This window comes from Bombus huntii, chromosome 10 (genome assembly GCF_024542735.1).
Source record: "Bombus huntii isolate Logan2020A chromosome 10, iyBomHunt1.1, whole genome shotgun sequence".
NCBI classification, from domain to species: Eukaryota; Metazoa; Arthropoda; class Insecta; order Hymenoptera; family Apidae; genus Bombus; species Bombus huntii.
The window spans coordinates 2,936,998-2,954,246 of record NC_066247.1 but is presented as its reverse complement, the minus strand read 5'-3'; the positions used below and the strand labels follow the sequence as shown (position 1 = coordinate 2,954,246).

The following is a 17,249-nucleotide window of genomic DNA, read 5'->3' as shown; positions in this document are numbered from 1 at the left end:
ATTTTAATATCCTTTTGTGGTAAATTTTCGTATTCGTTTTTTCGCATTTTCAGCTTGCATTGCGCTTCTATCTTTTTACGTACTTTACAATCCTTTCGCATACTAATGAGAATCCGTATGCTCGTATATGGAATAAACGATAGTAATAATTACATAGAAAAACTTGAGCGAAGGTTTCACAGATATCTCGACTAATCTCTACGGAATTACGAGCGTGAATTAACAACAATATAATATTCGTATACCTTCTCAGAGCCATTCGTGGATTCGATCCCTCGTCCTCGGGCAAACCAACTTGACCAACTAGAAACTGAGTACCAGGACCCCACACGAGTCTTTGAATAGGATTCCTAAGTCTTTCCGGTCTTATCCTCTCGCAAGAATTCAGTCCAACCAGTGGCATAGTTCTTCTACTCATTTTCGCTTTCTTTTATTCTTCCTCTTCGTGTCTCTTCCTATTATCGTCTCCTACGAGTAAAAATTGTCGTTCACAAATTACCGCTACAAGATCAACGTTGCCATTACATGCAAATTATCCTTCGCACGATTTCAAATCCAATCACGCAGATCATCCGCCTTGCGCGATCGATCTTCCTCAACCTCGTTCGCTCTTCGAGATTCTTCTTTTCTAAATTTCGCTTTCCAACACTTTCACGATATTCCTCGCGTTCTATCGTGATACGACTTACACGCTCGACTCGACTGTAACCTTCAACCTGTACGTTCGAATCGAAAGGATTTTCCTGACTCCTCTCCGCAATCTCGAGTTCCGATCGAACCTCTCCGTTCCACGCGTTTCCTCGCCTCGACTTTGCGCTCGTGCCGCCACTTTCTCCTAGATCTGTTCGGTCAGAGTGACTCCGTCCATTGAGAAACGCGCGGATGAGTCACCTCTCGTTGGTCCATGCTCGTTGCTTTCTTCGCCACTCGTCGATCTTTCTCGCTCGTCAACACGGTTTTCTCTAACGACCGATCTTCCTGCACGAAACTCGGGCTGGCCTATAGCCTCGAGGTTGACCGACCCACTTCTTCTCCCTCGACGGACATGGACCTGCGAATGGAATAATTTCGGTGAGCCTTTTCCGACCTTCGCCGACCCAATCCACTGCGTCAAAATATTTTACGCTCGCTTCGACGAACGATTTTCACGGACGCGTTCTATTCTCTTGCTCGGAAGGAATTTCTTCGATTCGACTGTTTCGCAAAATGTTTCGCTCGAGAAAAATCGGCCGACTTGCTGCCGGTCGCGATGTACGTCGTTCTCGTGCGTCATTTTCTTTCGAATTCCCCTCGCGTGGAAGAAATTTCACATCGGTTGCGATCTCATTTGCTGGATAATTTCGAAACATGGGAATTCGCAGGTGTGTGCGATGCATAGTCATGACGAGCGGAGAATAAATAGCAAACTCGTGATAGAATGTTCGCTCTTTTTTCAGCGAATCGCGAGTTTATTTTGTCTGCCGGCTTCGCGCTTTTGTACTGTATTGCTCTGCGGGGAATTCCCTGTTATTTTTGACGGGATATGGGATGGCTTTCATCAAGTACGTTCTTTAGTTAGCATTGCGTAGAGCGCGGATTTTTATGCAAATGCAAAAACCCAGAGAGAATGCGCGCGGGACGCAGAAATATACAAAATATTCAGAATAAGCCTGATATTTAGTAGATAAAACTAATTTCTTCTTAGGTTCTGGTGCTTAGAAAAATATCAATAATCGCACAAATATCCGCGATTTAATTATCAAATATCGCTTCGAATAGAATGAATCAGCGTCCTTTTTCTGATGATTTTAACGAGGAATTGAATAAATCTAAATGCTTTTTCCTCGTTATATATTGGGTTGGCAACCAAGTGATTGCGGATTTTATCATTAGGCGATATTGACAAAAGCCGCAATCACTTAGTTGCCAACTCAATATACCGCAGCTTTTCTTGCGCACATAATTCGCTATAGCGAAGCTTCAACATTCTTCTCACGCTTGTTTTTAACGTATGTACACCTACATTCGCTGTATGAGCGATGGAAAATTGCCTCAAAATAAGATGGAGATCAAAATGTAACATAAGAAAATCGCGTCAACGTATAGTTTTTAGGACTTTTTAAAGTTTGTCGAGTATACGCTAACGTATAACCGTCTGGACATTTTCACCGATTCATAGCGAAGATACGTGTATGAATTAACGATGAACTAACTCGACAGCAGTGTTCGCTATCGTCTTATAGAATGAACAAATGATTAATCGTAACGATGTTTCCAAAGATTGACCGACAATATACGAATACTCGAGCAACTTTGCTTCTCATCGAAAGGAAAATCGTTGCAGCCGATCGTCTGGAAAAAGAGGAAGTAAGACGAGAAACGATTCGAAAGGCAGTATCACGAACAGACATAAATTAGGATCGTTCCTAAGAGAATCATCAAGAACAGATTAAAGCGAGTACCGGTACTCGTTAATCACGGAACAGATGCGTCAAGAGCCTCGATAGGATTCGACGCGTTTTCGCGGCAGCTGTCGTAACGTGGCATTAAATTCGATTTATCGGCTGCAAAGTGTATTGACAAATACAATTTACTAGCAAGACCGCGTTCGCCGGCTCGTGCAAAATATACCTTCTATGAATATCCCCTGATCAATTTGCGTAACGTTATTCGGAAGCAAACGCGAATTTTAAACTGACAGATTCGCCGTTGGACGAGATATACTACGATCCTGCACGTTTTTATTTTCGTTTTTTTTTTCTTTCTTTCTTTGATAGGAAAGAACGAGTTAGAATTAGACACGCTAAACCGACACGCTCTCGTCTTATAACTTGCAATGGAAGAGTCCATACTAGCAGATCTTGGACGAAACACTCGCTCTTTCTGTCTTCTCTCGTTGTGTCTAAGGTATAGGTCCGTTAGGTGAGCCTTACTGAAGAGTCCATACTATTCATAACTTGCAATGAGCCAAATAAGTGAAAATTAGTAATTGCTATAACTATATCTCGCCGATGGATCGTTCTCCTGATCGTAGTAACGTTCCCCGATGGAAATTTAAATTTCGTCTTGCGAATGAGATTCAGACTCGTCTAAATCGTAAAAAACACTGGGAAAATCTTCAGTTTCTCAAAGAGATCAATTTGTATCGTGTACTGTGATATCGTAAGCTTGGCTCTAACTCACACTGTGTCGTGTTAACTTAAGTTTAGGCTAATCGTGCTGTATCGTATCGTAACTGTACCTGTACATTGTATATGTTCGAGATATATAGATACTAATATTATTTCAGAAAGCAATTATTTCAGTTTGTCACTTGCCTTACTGTATTTTACACTTCCTTTTGCCGCTGTACCTTCTTCTTCTGTATTTTGTTAATCGCGATAGCTAACGACCATAAAGAACGATCGACGCGACTTTAGATAAAATAAACGAAAAGAAAAATGAAACGTATACGTGTGTCTTTGTTCGACCGATACACTACAGCCACTGACATAAGTATCACAGTTGTTCTTTTCATTCCAAGGCGACTGTTTTCTCGCGAAGGCAACCGTCGAGCCTCGAAAGCACTGAAATTCCCAAGGAACTCTGCGAAAGTTCACCGTGGTTGATCGACACGAGACGAGGACACCGAAGAACGAATGAATTTTCGGCGGCCGTGAAACTCGACTGATACGACATGTCTGCAAGAAGCGCTGGCAACGAAATCCTTCGCCGTCTCTCGGAGGATACACGCGGGCCCCGTCTCAGCTTGGCTTAATGGAGGTGGAACTCACAGGGAGAATCGCGTGGATGGATGGCTCTCGCGAGAGAGATCGGTAACTCGTGCTGATGGAGTAAACGGCCTCTTACTCTTTCCTGCGTGTACCACTTCGTGCAAGAAATATCGCGATGCGCTGGCAAAGTGTAAAAATCCTCGCACTTTCAGGTTGTTAGCGAACTGGTGGGAAAGTAACGTCTAGACTGCAAATTTTTACGCATCGTTACATCCTAGAAATGGAAGCTAAGTAGAAATTTGATCTTCTTTCGGTCATTTCGCACCGAATCGTAGTCCCTGTATCGTCGGAAGATTTCCCAAGTTTGAGGAAAACAGGAAAGGACGGGTGTCGAATTTGCAAGTTTCGTGATAAAGATGTTCTTAGATCGTTGCAAGTTCTCTATCCGATTCGAACAAAGGTAGAATCGAAGAATAAAGAACTCGGTGGTCGCAGAACATGGTTAGTCTCTTGAAAGTTAGAATAAATGTTTATCTCTTTGAACTTTGAATATCTCGTATATTTATATATTTTTGCATATTACACGCGTTTCTGTGCGTTTTCGCATCTTCAAAGATCCCACGAACACACGAAACTGCAGTCTGGTAACGTGGCAGTTGGCAGTGCGATAATAATACGCTGGAAATATCGCTTCGATGCTTCGTTCGTTACTAGATACGTAACGAACGAGAAAACAAAGATACTCGAGCTTCATAGAAATGCCGACTCGAGTCCAACGCTGGCCTGAACAAGAGAAAATGGAATAATATGTCGGGAATAAAGGAAAAAGGGGGAAGCGGGGAGAAAAAAGGCTGGAAGAATGGGAAAGTGAGACGAGCGAGCAACGACAAACGAACGAGCTGGGCAAATGAAAATAATGAACGCCTAGGAGAACGAGGCTAAAGTAATAAGAAACAAGCGCCGGATCAGGATGAGAAAATCTCACGAAGGACCGAGAAAATAAACGAAGGGAGGAGAAGATAGGCGATAGCGAAAGGGCAGCGCAGAGAAACGAAGGAAACGTAGAGAAGAAAAGTCTCCGAGGAACGCAATTACGAAATAAGCTTTTTCTCTAAAGAGCAACTCTGTCGAGATATACAGCGTGGGCTTGAGTATAACTAGATCAACGAACAAGAGAGATCACCGGAGATCAGAAATGATCAGGCAATGTCAGGAGCTGAGAGGCAAAGTAAAGGCGCGTACTCGCAAAGCAAACACGTTCGTGCCAATTTTTCGTGCCAATTTCTTTATTTTTATCGTGCATTAAAGTATTCGCTTTGTAGTAATCAATTTTTAAGTAAACGTTTGAATAAAACAACCATTAAGTTTTGCTTTTATCGATCCTATTAAAAAAATTATTATGAATTACGTGTAATCAATGTTAACAAGATTTATAATAAAAATATAGAAATCTTAGAAATTCGGTCGTCGTAATAATCAGAATATTCGTAGGCTTTCCTTATGTCAGAGTTTAGATCTGGAAAAATGAAAACCGTGCAAGCATCTCTTTTGCCCGCCAACTTCTTCGCGGAGCAACAGTAAGGACGCGCCATAAAGTTACTTGAAAATAGAGCAATTCACGTGGGACTTGTGACGAAACACGGTCATTTCGCAAGTTCTCTTGCATCCTACCAGTTACAGTTAATATGCAAACGGGGCAACAGACTCGCAAAACGGTACTGAATTTATACGAGGTCCTTGGTATGTACATTTGGTGGATATCTTTTCGATCAAAGCGTCCTTTGGCCGACGCTAATAACCGTTTACGTGCGGTTGCCGCATCATTAAAATATTACATACATCGTACGAAGGAGAAAAAGAAAATAAGAAAAAAAGCCAGACGGAAGAACGAGACTTCGAGTAAGAGGCCGAAAAAAAGGAAAAAAGAAAAAGAAAAAAGAACGCGAGCAAGAACTGGAGACGGGATTGCCGACCTACTGTCCTGCATACCACGAGGGACTACCTGCCACGAAAAGACACGCTACACGTGGTCGAAAACCCGGAGGATTCCCTTTTTAACCAGCGATCGTAACAGTTATAACAAAAATTTCAAAAATTGCAACATCTTTAAAAATTAGTAGCTCAAGTACCTTAGTTTAAACGATTCTGCTTACGAATAACCGTTAGTTAAGCGATCGACATTCTTTTTATTACCGTCATCCATAATGGAACTTATTTTTGGTTACCAACAACCGTTATCGATGACAGAATTATTTTTGATTACTCAATTTTTATTAAAATCATTGATAATCGGTACCTCGATTATTTCCCACATGTACAACAAATCCATAATCCAATTGTTAATTAGTAAATTATTCTGCAAAAGGACCGGCTCATTCCACCAAATTGCTTCTATCGGCAATTATCGATCGTATTAAAAAAATTATTATGAATTACGCGTAATTAATATTAAGATGATTTATAAATTAAAAATAGCTTTATAAATTCGGAACTTTATAAATTCGGTCGTCGTAATAATCGGAATACTCGTAGGATTTCCTTATCTCAGAGTTTATTCTTTGCGTGTTCCTCGTTGAACGATCGCAAGTTCTTTCGACTTGGTTGAGCGAACGAGCCGAGCAGCTGAAAGTTGGTTGACAAAGATTTGTCTAACGTAAACGATCCGTCATCGTTCGATCGCGCACGACAAGCAGAAGCAATTAGCAGGTTGTAAAGGGGTAAACTGCGTAAATATGAAGCCGATAATTTGTTAATCAGCTAATTCAATCGGTGGACTATTAACTCGTTAATGACGGATTGCGTGCTGTATAGGCCGTTGGTCAAAAGCTGTTTCCAATTGTCGACTACCAGGTCCGAGGCCAAATTATTTGCCAATATTCTAACGTTTGACCATCGATTGCTTGATCGATTTGAGGATTAAAGCAAAGTCTTGGTCAACCCTAAGGCAATAATTTTCCAGATTCGATATGTGTTCGCCTCTGAGAACCAATTATTAGAAATTAATATCCTTATTAGGGACGATTGTGCGAGAGCAGAGGCAGCGCTGGAAACTGAGGAAGCAGTTTCCACTCGCTGAAAATCGATAAACGCTCGGGTTCTTCAAATTAATGATATAATTAGATATGAAACAATGCTCGAACGTTGTTTGTTTAATTTTCATACGAGAAGGATATTATTATTCTCGGTATACGTGGCCAATAAACGAGACGCGGTTTAACGTTCGAAATTAATTCTCGTATTTTCGAGCAAGCAAAAACCTTTGCGTTTTACGTCCTGCGATATTCGTTCTATTTATCGAAGGCGCATACATTTTGCCATATTCGCAAGATAAATGAAATGTTTGCTCGTAACGTTTATCGTCATCAATCGGTCTTACGATATTCGGCAAAAGAGGAAATCCACGATATTCGTAAGAAAATAAGACGTTTACTCGTAACGTTCGTCGAGTTAGACTTTTGATATTTGGCGGAAAGAGAAGCCCGTTATAGCCAAAGGAGAATCGATTGTTTATTCCTAATGTTCATCGAATTAGACCAGAATCTAAATGTTGAGAAATATTTGGCAAGGGATAAAATCATATTCACGAGGAAATCAAATATTTACTCGTAACGTTTATCAAATTAGACTTTTAATATTTGGTAGAAGAATAGGACGCGTAAATCACGGGAATAAAGTTTGCGAAGGGTATAGGCGATTTTCATGTACGAGAGATTAAGGTTGATGGTTGGATGTGGGTGAAATGGCCCGGAGTGGTCCCAGGCATCCTATTATCACTATTGGGTTATCCCATAATTTTCATTTAGCTACTTGCGGCAAATCGGTTAATAGCCATGACCAACCAAAACCGATCTATTACCATTATAGTTAGAGGTAGGAAGTTTATTTTTCCTTTACCATTGACAATATTAGAGGAACAGGCTAATCGAGATGCCACGCATATTCAAAGACTGTGACAGTCTCTAGAATATAAAACAGAAAGTTTTTCCAGGGTTATCTCGTGCCACTATTTCCATAAGAATAAATCAAAGCGTAAACTTTTAATTCGCACCACATTTTGAAACTGCCGAGATCCAATTTGTAATCTACTGAAACTTATTTAGCATTAGCGTTAGCATTGCGAAAGAGTATCGATTTTCAGTTCAAACTTGCTGAGATTCTTCCTAATTCTTTTTATATAAAAGATCATCGAACAACGAGTGAAACAACAAAGTAGTATCTTCGTCTATTAATTGATGAATTTCCTGTTTATTTTTATCCAAACGAGGTGTGTTGAAATACAGTTAAAAGAAATACGACAAAAAGAGTAGAACTAAAATTTCCAAAGCAATTTACTCGATCGATCGTTTGTCTTACGGACCTCTTTCCCAGATATCTTCTCGATTACCCTACATTATTGAAAAAACGCCTAAACGAATTACAGAAACAGACATGTTTCGGCTTCCATCGTGAGTGCGGTTCTTTAAACTTCGTCAGACGGTGCGACCCTCGTGGAATCGGAACCCCTTAAAGTCGACACGAAATCACAGACCTATTTCGTCTCTTCCAAGACTTTTCTTGCCATCGATATTTCATAGAGCCCTCGGGACGTCTCTCTCTCTCTCTCTCTCTCTCTCTCTCTTTGGCAAAGTCGATCTGAGAGCGATCGCCAAAGAAGCATCGTTGGAAACTTGAAAATCGGATTTCTGCGTGGATATACATTTTTTCCAGCCACTTTCAGGGAATAAGAGAGAGTTGTCCTAATCGATTTAATATAATATTTCACTCTGTTTCGGGCAAGTTACCGGGAAGATTTTTACGACGACCGCGTACCAAATAGATATTTTCTTTGAAACGCGCATTCCCTTGCCAATCGAGGGGAGCAGGACAGAATTCTGAAAACGTGAAACTGCATTCTTTCTATTTCGATGCAAATTCTCCGAGGAAAGAGAGAAATTTCGTACAGTCTTGAATTTCGAAATAATCGGACAGATCGTCGAAATCTTCTACTTTATGCCAGAGAGTAAAACATATACCAGGTGACTCAGACTTTTTCCGCTTATAAGTACAAATAAAAAAAGATGTCGATAAAAAAAGAGATAGACTCATCGACGTGTGTTTGGAAATCATTAAGTTTCATTCGCAGAATGCGCCGACTCTGTATCCCGGAAGAAGTCTGGAACAACGTATATAACGGGTCATAATACAATTAATTAAGTCTATCCTCGTAAGATATCTCGCTACTAAAATATTCCAGAATCACCCTATACATAGTACATTCTTTTTTATCCTTGTATTATTATCGTATATAATGCAATTCAATTAAAATAATGTATTTATCGCACTGTAAAATGGTAATATGTATCTATATGAAACTGCCAGGTACGCAGGAAAATACGAGGAAACACATCCAAATCAGCTGACTGCTGAAGCGAGCAAAACTCTCATAGAAAGAAGATTAAAAAAGGAAACACCCCACTGACCTCACTAAAGAAATAAAATAGTCAAACTCGAAGATGGTATCCCGCTGGGGGTAGCAACCCACCTGTTATTTAGCAATTAAGTTAGAAAAATTTACCAAATGTCCAGCTGGACAAATCGTAAAGTACAAATTAAATAATAAAAAAAAAAGAAAAAAATATGTATCTATATGTGTGACTTTACGTATACGTAACGTGTGACTTTAAATAAATAAACAATGAATAAACGAACATTTTCTCTCTCGTATATTCGAAGCGCATTGATCTCCCGAATTCCTATTTATGCAGTTGCAATAGCGTTTCGTTTCTGGTAAGCGAGTGTTATTCTGGTATATTACACTGCTATTCCACTCCGAAGCTTGCCACGTGTCAACGCACGCTTATTTTGTAACGAGAGTTAGCTGCAAATTTATTTCGCCAAGCTCAAAAACGGGCCCCTTTTATTTTCATGACCGAAACGCGAATAGATTTGCGAGAAACGCCAATAAATATGCAAACGAAGAATATAAACAACGAGAAAACCGTAAAAATATTCTATCACTTTATAGCGATGCATCGTTGGGAAAGTTTTTTCATCTTCAATTGTCATAGGAAAATTCTCCGATTTAATCAAATTTTAATCAAATTTTCAGACTCTCGTAAGTTGACTGTGGATTGTGGCGAATATAGCTAAAAAAGGAAAAAAAAAAAAAGATGGGATTTAGATAGAAAATTATTTTATCTATTTGTAAAAGGTACTACACACTTTGAATATTTTACGTACACTTTTACATTAAATGTAACTTTGCATCTTCGATTTTCTCACAGCTGCATAGAAATTTGCAGATCATTCGCAAGTAACATTTTCGTCTATCATTTGAAATAACGGAGGTATTACAGTCGTACAGACTTGTTAGAACAATCAAATGCACACAGCGTAATATACCGACAGTGTTCAACAGCATTTACCTTCGTCCAGATACATATCTCTCTTAAATAATTAATTTCATACAAATGGATCGTTTATTTCGAAAATGGTATAAGCCCATTTTTTGACAAAATTGAGAAAACGAAAAATTTACACGAACTTTAACTAGAACTTTTCGTTTATGAACAATTTACCATTTAAATCTTACGATGTTCGTCTGTTTTAATCGACTGAAACTTGCTTAATAAGTGGAATTGCATAATCATTTACTTTCAAACGTGGCATAAGCCTATCCATTAGCCCGAAAACAAAATATTGCTCTAATTGATTCTCAAGAAAGCTATGCGTATAACGAGTGTACGAGCTGTTCGTACACACCGAGACGCGACCAAACCAGGTAGACCTAATTAGCATTTTTCCAATCGATGTCAGCGTCAACGCTTCGATACTTCAAAACGAAGAAAAATGGACACGATATTTTCAAAATAAATCGTCTGTATCTCGCTTTCGAGCGCAATTGTCAAACTCGTTTCACACGGACCTTTAGTTTCTCGAAGAAAGAAGAACAAATACGAAATAGAGAAAGGTCGGATCGGAAGGGTTAAGATAATTAAGGACAAAACAATCGCGCAGAGGGAAAGTAGCGTAGAAGTGCTGTCGGCTATTCTTAAAGTTGGTCCGCGTGTAGCGTTTCAATCCGGCGCTATCTTGGTACGAGGATATTTAACCGTGTGCTAAAACCCGAGTACGTATGTTCGTCGCCTATAGGAACGAGGCACGAAAACCTGATATCATCTCGATGTCGCCTCGATATTCCTGGAATGCACCGGCCATTTACGAAAATGGCAACCTCCGTCCTCCCTGTCCTCCATTGTTCGTTCTCTTAAGTTCTCTTTCCATTGACTTGCCTTGCTTGACGTCGCTTTTTTATCACCGGCGCGCCGTCTTTGTTGCCCCTTGATATTTTCTTCTCCTCCGTTGCAAGCCTAATGGAAATTGCGTTAGCCGAAACCCGGTAACAGCTTCCTCGAACCTCTTGCTTTGCATCTTCGAGCGATCGATCGGCGCAGCTTGGTCGTTATCGAATTTCTACGTTACCTTCCGCGATAGCTCAAATACACTGCCACCTTCCTCGAATAATCGCCAGCGAGAGAATGGCAAGAATCTGTTGCAGGTTGCAAACTTGGTAGAGAACTCCGATCGTTTTTCCTCGCGCACTCAACTTCCCACGAGTATTCGTTTACGTGTGCGTTACAGTATACTGTACTGTGTACACTGGCGGCCAGAAGTGTTAGGAAGCCTTGCGGTTTCATAGGAAATGTAATAATCGATGTGATTTAACGTAGAAGTAATATAATTAAAGTCAAAGGTAATTTAAGGTACCTAGTGCGATTTACTATATGTAGAAAGCTGAACATTGTTGAAATTATTTGAAAGGATAGCATAGTCAATTGTAATGATTATGTGTTAGTATATCTTGACTATCGGTAAGAGCATGAGATGAATTGGGCGGGACATTCCGAAAGGTCTACTCGAAATTTGAGTTTGCATCGTAAAATCATCCGTAGCATGCGTCGAGTCTTGGGGACAAGTAGCAAGAAAAATTGTAACAATACGAACGACGAAATTAATGAAAACGACGATCAAAATGCTCAACAGAAAACAGATGCAAAAGGAGAATTAAATTTAATTTACGGGAAATTATAACGTTGAATATATAGAGCGTGTCCCACAAACCACCTGAAATATCTTCGTTATTTACCCGAAATATTTGACTTTGTTCATCCTATTAATTTCGTTATGATAATAATAATAAAAATAGTAACGATGCGTTTGTAATGTTTATAATATCAACGGGTCAATACCATTTGTTACGCGATAGAGAATTACAATCCATGATTTTACAGGATAGCGTTAACGATCGTAATTAACGTTGAGCAAAATTAAGCTTGCATAATACGATTTTATGAAACAAGCTCGACGTGCCGGCAATATGTACCGATACAAAGTAGTAATCTCTGAACCGTTATAATCTTCTTAGCGAATTTCTTATTTCTCTTATCGCGCAGTGACTGTTGTAGCTAATGCAGCCATAATTCGTTGCGTCACATCCGGCGCAATTGTTGATAAATGTCGATATCAAATATTTTTCAATGTTGCCCGCAAGACACAATCTAATGGCACCAAGTCTGGAGATCTAAATAGTTGGCTAGGAAGCAGTGCCTCCATGACCTATCCATCGATTTCGTCGATGCACATGGTCGACACTTGCAACACGTTTCATAGCGAAAGTAACAGAACGAACAGAGTGGAATATCTCAGAAACGGTAAATTTTAGGACGATAGGTACCTTGGTGCTTCTATACTCAAAATTCGCTGTTCTATCGAAATCAAACATGAAAATCGCCCATCCCATTTAAAGAAATTAAATTCACCTCTGTATCTCTTCTACGTATCCATCTGCCAGCAGACCATTACCGCTGTGTTATACAGGGTGATTGGTAACTGGTGGTACAAGCGGAAAGGGGGTGATTTTACGCGAAAAAAGAAGTCGAAAATATGGAATAAAATTTTTTTTTTAATTTTTCCATCGAGATAACGATCTACAGTGAGATTCGTTATAACGAGACGCGATGAAGTGCACGCGTACCGAGCGAAAATTCAAAGTCGATTTTCTCGAAAACAAAGCCTCGAACGAAACATTTTTATTCTATATTTTCGACTTATTTTTTCGCGTAGAATCACCCCCTTTCCGCTTGTACCGCCAGTTACCAACCACCCTGTATATTTCTTTAAATCCTGCAACTTTAATTAGGAACATTTTCACATATTGTTTGAGATAACGAAGATATTTCAGACGGATAGAGTTCGTGCGTTACACTGTACATACATGAATCGTTTGTAGTCTGTGTTTCAAACGAAATAATAATTGTCACAGACTTTAATAATTTGTTAATTATTCCTTCGGAGGTCGCGCAGTATCTGACAGATACGGTAACGTACGTACAATATACGCAAAATATATGAAACAAATACATGAAAATACAAATATATGAAAAGTGTATAATTGTGCTAATACAAATACAAAGTATAATATATAGATATATTTACGGTATAGATAAACTACATAATTACCGATTTAAATACAGAGGATAGACTTGCAAATATTTGGAATCAGATTTTACACGTATTTGCCGGGTTTATGGTTATAACTGGTGGTCGAAGAGATGTCGTAATGCTTGTGAACGGAGGTCTGTACCTACTCAAATAGCTTTGAACCGGATTCCTGCGATGCCAAATGCATATTGGCTTAATCCAGTTCTTCGATGGTTGATTGATCAAGCCTACGATCCGTATGACAATCGTATTTAATCGCTCCTACGTGGTTTACTTGAACGTACATACGTTTCGTGGCTAGCTATACACATCGCGCTAAAGTAATCCTGATTGACGGGAATTGGAATCGATTGGAACGGTGGCGAAAGCAACATCTAATTATGGACGAGCAGCATTTGGATTCGGTGGAGCTGGCCTCGTTCTTCAGCCGCGCTTCACGCGGCGAGATTTTCCCAGCTGTGCGCATTCCTCCGTTAATATCAGCCTCTGAAACGTTGCTCTTCACACTCGACGCAATTATTCCGAAATCAGTTAACGTGGCGTGCACCGTTTCCTCTGATTTATATCGCGGCTCGCGAATTCTACGTGGTATTAGTATGCGTATGCGACGTTACAAAACGATGAGCCAGTGTTTCCGACCTTTTTCGACCAACAATTTTCATTTCCAACGACTGGACTGCGGATTTTTCTGCGAATTTCTATTCACACAGCGAGAGAAACGAGAACCTCGCGATACATAAAATTTTATTTCTCCTATTAAACGTTACAACGAGTACTTCGTTTCGAGTGTTCTTTGCACGTAACGCGCATTTTCTACATTCCCGCGCTTTTCAATTTTCCACAAGTACGACAAACGCGCGCAGACTAATAATAAACCAACGACTCGAGCCTCGTATAAAAACAACGTCGAGTTCCAATACACTAGCGATTTTCTCGAAACGTTAAAAATTCTCTTCTCGCTCGAAACTAAGACGACATTGAAAGATAACAAAAAAAAAAAAAAAAAAATCGAAGAACGCAGCGGAGTAAAATCAACAAACGCTACAACTCTTTAATAAAAAATAACCACAACACACCTGCTAAGCATTTCGCAATTCCTCCGGAAGATCCACGAGTTGGATACTCAACGTTATAGGCGTATACGTGGAACAGAACGTTGTTTATCGATCCACATTAGATAGTCAACGAAACGAACAAGGAGCAATTTATAAAATCGGCCTTTGCAACGTTTCCTCTCGTTAACGATCGTCGACTTCTTTATCGCAATTTACCGGACCTTCTCAGGATTTATAATACATTTTCTAATTGGCTCGAGTTCCTTACACTTATATCCGCTGTTTATGATATTTACTCTCTGGTCACAAGCTTTACGCAGTTAGGAATTAACTTGCCTGTTCGAGTCGTCGAACTTCGGGAGGTTGCATAAATATTTGAGTTACGTCGAGATAGAACTCTTCTCGGTTCACTGGAGCGAGCTGTAAAATCGGCAAAACGTGGAACATCGTAAGGAAACGTCGTCTTACGTACTCCTCGGTCGGGGGTCAAATATACTCAAAATCGCGAGTGCTTTAGAAAGTTTCATAGACGGAGGAGGGAATAAAACGGTTTTGTTAAACACGTATAGGATACGCAATGGACGTGGATAAAAATAGTTGGCGAACATTTATGCGAATCTACGTTTTCGTAGACGCGATTAGAGGAATGGAACCCGAGCAGAAATTTATTTTAGCAAACATTATAAGTCGTGTATCCCGCTTTGAATATTTGTTATATAAAGGGTTATATAATGAGATGTTTGTTGTTTAATTTGTTTTAATTTGGACGTAATTTAATTAGGAGTAACAGAAGGATTTAACGGCCTCTGCGGTATTACTTAGAGTTTAATTACAAGTGAGAGAATCGAATCGACGTGTACAGAGTGCCCCAAATTTAAACGGCCAAACTGCGAGCAATTAATCTACGAACAAAAAGAAGAAAAAGCGCTATATAGAGTTCGTTAGCAGAGCCCTTGTTACAATGTTACAAATAAACATTGTACGCGTGAAATAAATAACGAGACGTATTTTCCATCACAGCACGCTGAAGTTGACTGTATTATCGTATCAGCGTAGTTACGTGCTTTTTCTCTTTTTTTCTCGTATCGTTGATAGTCAGAAAATGTAACGATACAATAAAAATAATTACTTAATACTTTTAATAAATTTCACTTTTAAAGAAACTTGCTCGTTTCAAAATATTGCCCTCGTGCTCCAATACGAGTTTTACATCGAACAACAGTGGAATTAATCGCACTACAAAGTTCTGAAAGCAGAGTTTCGATAATTACGTCGTTACCTATTTCCTGCGTATAATATTTCTTTATAATTTTGCAGCAAAGCGTTTATTGGCAAACTTTGTCGTCTTTTTGCCTGTAGATTACAGGCAACCTGTACGCTAATAACAGCGAGTAAATACGTTTAAGTATCGGAAACGTGCCATGCAAGAACGAATATTTATATTATGAAAAATCAAGTTTCTGCTTAAGAAGCTATTTAGTTTAAACTACACTTGTTCTGCTGGCGTTAGAGCGATAAGTCAAGCAAACACAGCAAGCAAACGGCTCGTTCTCTGCTGATCGATGGTCTGTAACTTGTCGTGCTTCTTGCCTTTAAGATTCTTCGCACCCATCGCTTCAAAATGGGTCGCACGATAACGTTATCAGAACGATATTAGCTATCTTATTCGACGTACGTTTCAACAATGTCTACGACTATCGCGTACTACCCTGAATAGTATTATATGCATAGTACTGTTCATATTCTTAAGTATTAGGAACTTCGCACGGAACACGATAATTAATCCACATTGTCGAGAAAGCTATTAATCAAATAGAAGTGTGTGTTCGACGATATAAAGTGCATGCAAAAAGGATTATGAAAATTAGTCACGAGAGCCGGGCAAAAATAATGAACGAGCAACTCGCGATCTAAATCCTATTAAAAATTTTGGTTGAATCGACGCTGTACAATTGAACAACGAGATACAAAACGTAAAAGTACATTATAACGTAAAAAAAAAAAAAAAAAAAAAAATAACTGAGTATCTAAAACGAATACAATCGAGAACGTAATATCTAATATCTTATTTTATTATAATCTAATATCTTATTCGTTATAACGAATCTCACTGTAGATCGTTGTCTCGATGGAAAAATTAAAAAAAAAAATTTTTATTCTATATTTTCGACTTCTTTTTTCGCGTAGAATCACCCCCTTTCCGCTTGTAACACCAGTTACCAACCACCCTGTATATAATCGACAAGATTTTTGTTGCTAAAGTTACAAACCAGATAGCAAATGTCGAAAGTTTTAAGTTGCTGTGCAATCTAGTGCAAGTGTTCTAATACTATGAACAGAGTTGTACATCTTCCGTGCACTGATTGTCATTCGCGTTTGCTGGCCGCTTTAATCTCAAAACGGTCGCGTTCCATCGAAGTGGTTTCGTTTCGCTGAACTGCCACATTTTATCAAGCTGTTACACGTTCGCGAACCACAACCGCGTTGACCTTTCGTCGAGCTGGCAAATTATTCGACACAGTGACGACCACGTGTCTTTTTCATCCGTTTTCCATCAAAGAAAACTTAGTTGTTGGAGATTTAGTCGGACGACGGAAGTTTCCACGCAGAATGGAGTTTGCAAGTCGGAAAGTCCGTGTTTTCCCAGGATACCACGACAGAAACGAGTATTTCTACTTTCGACTTTCGCGGAGAAAAAAGTTGACCTTAGCATTTTTTCGCCGATCGATTGTTCCCTTTTGCGCTGGTTCTTCTGGATTTACGATTCTCCGAGTGTTTCTCTCGGCCCACTCGTTTCTCGTCGTATTCTTCTCGCTTTATTCGATTTATAGTTATTCTCGAAAGAAGTTGTACGCTAAGAAAATTTGATTATAGCGTTGCACAGTTGCCTGCGTCATCCTTCGACGATCGATGCCACCCTTTCATCGCGGTTTCTGCGAATTCCCGAGCTGTTTCTCTTAGTCAACTTCTTTCTCTCTTTACTCGATTTGCTTTACAGAACTTTGCAATTCAGAAAATTATT

At 39.4% G+C, this 17,249-nt stretch overlaps 1 protein-coding gene across 5 annotated transcripts in view; it reads right to left on the bottom strand.

Annotated features, from left to right (window-relative positions):
- LOC126870615 (uncharacterized) overlaps positions 1 to 17,249 on the bottom strand; it is a 92,593-nt gene that overhangs the window by 25,218 nt on the left and 50,126 nt on the right. For 4 of the 5 annotated variants that reach the window (XR_007691379.1, XM_050628484.1, XM_050628487.1 and 1 more), the window contains exon 2: positions 246 to 1,051. Coding sequence is in view for 4 of the 5 variants with exons in the window: in XM_050628484.1 (XP_050484441.1) it covers positions 246 to 418 (173 nt within the window). In the remaining variant the exon portion in view is untranslated. The remainder of the gene's footprint in view (positions 1 to 245; positions 1,052 to 17,249) is intronic. The other variant, XM_050628486.1, reaches the window with a different exon arrangement.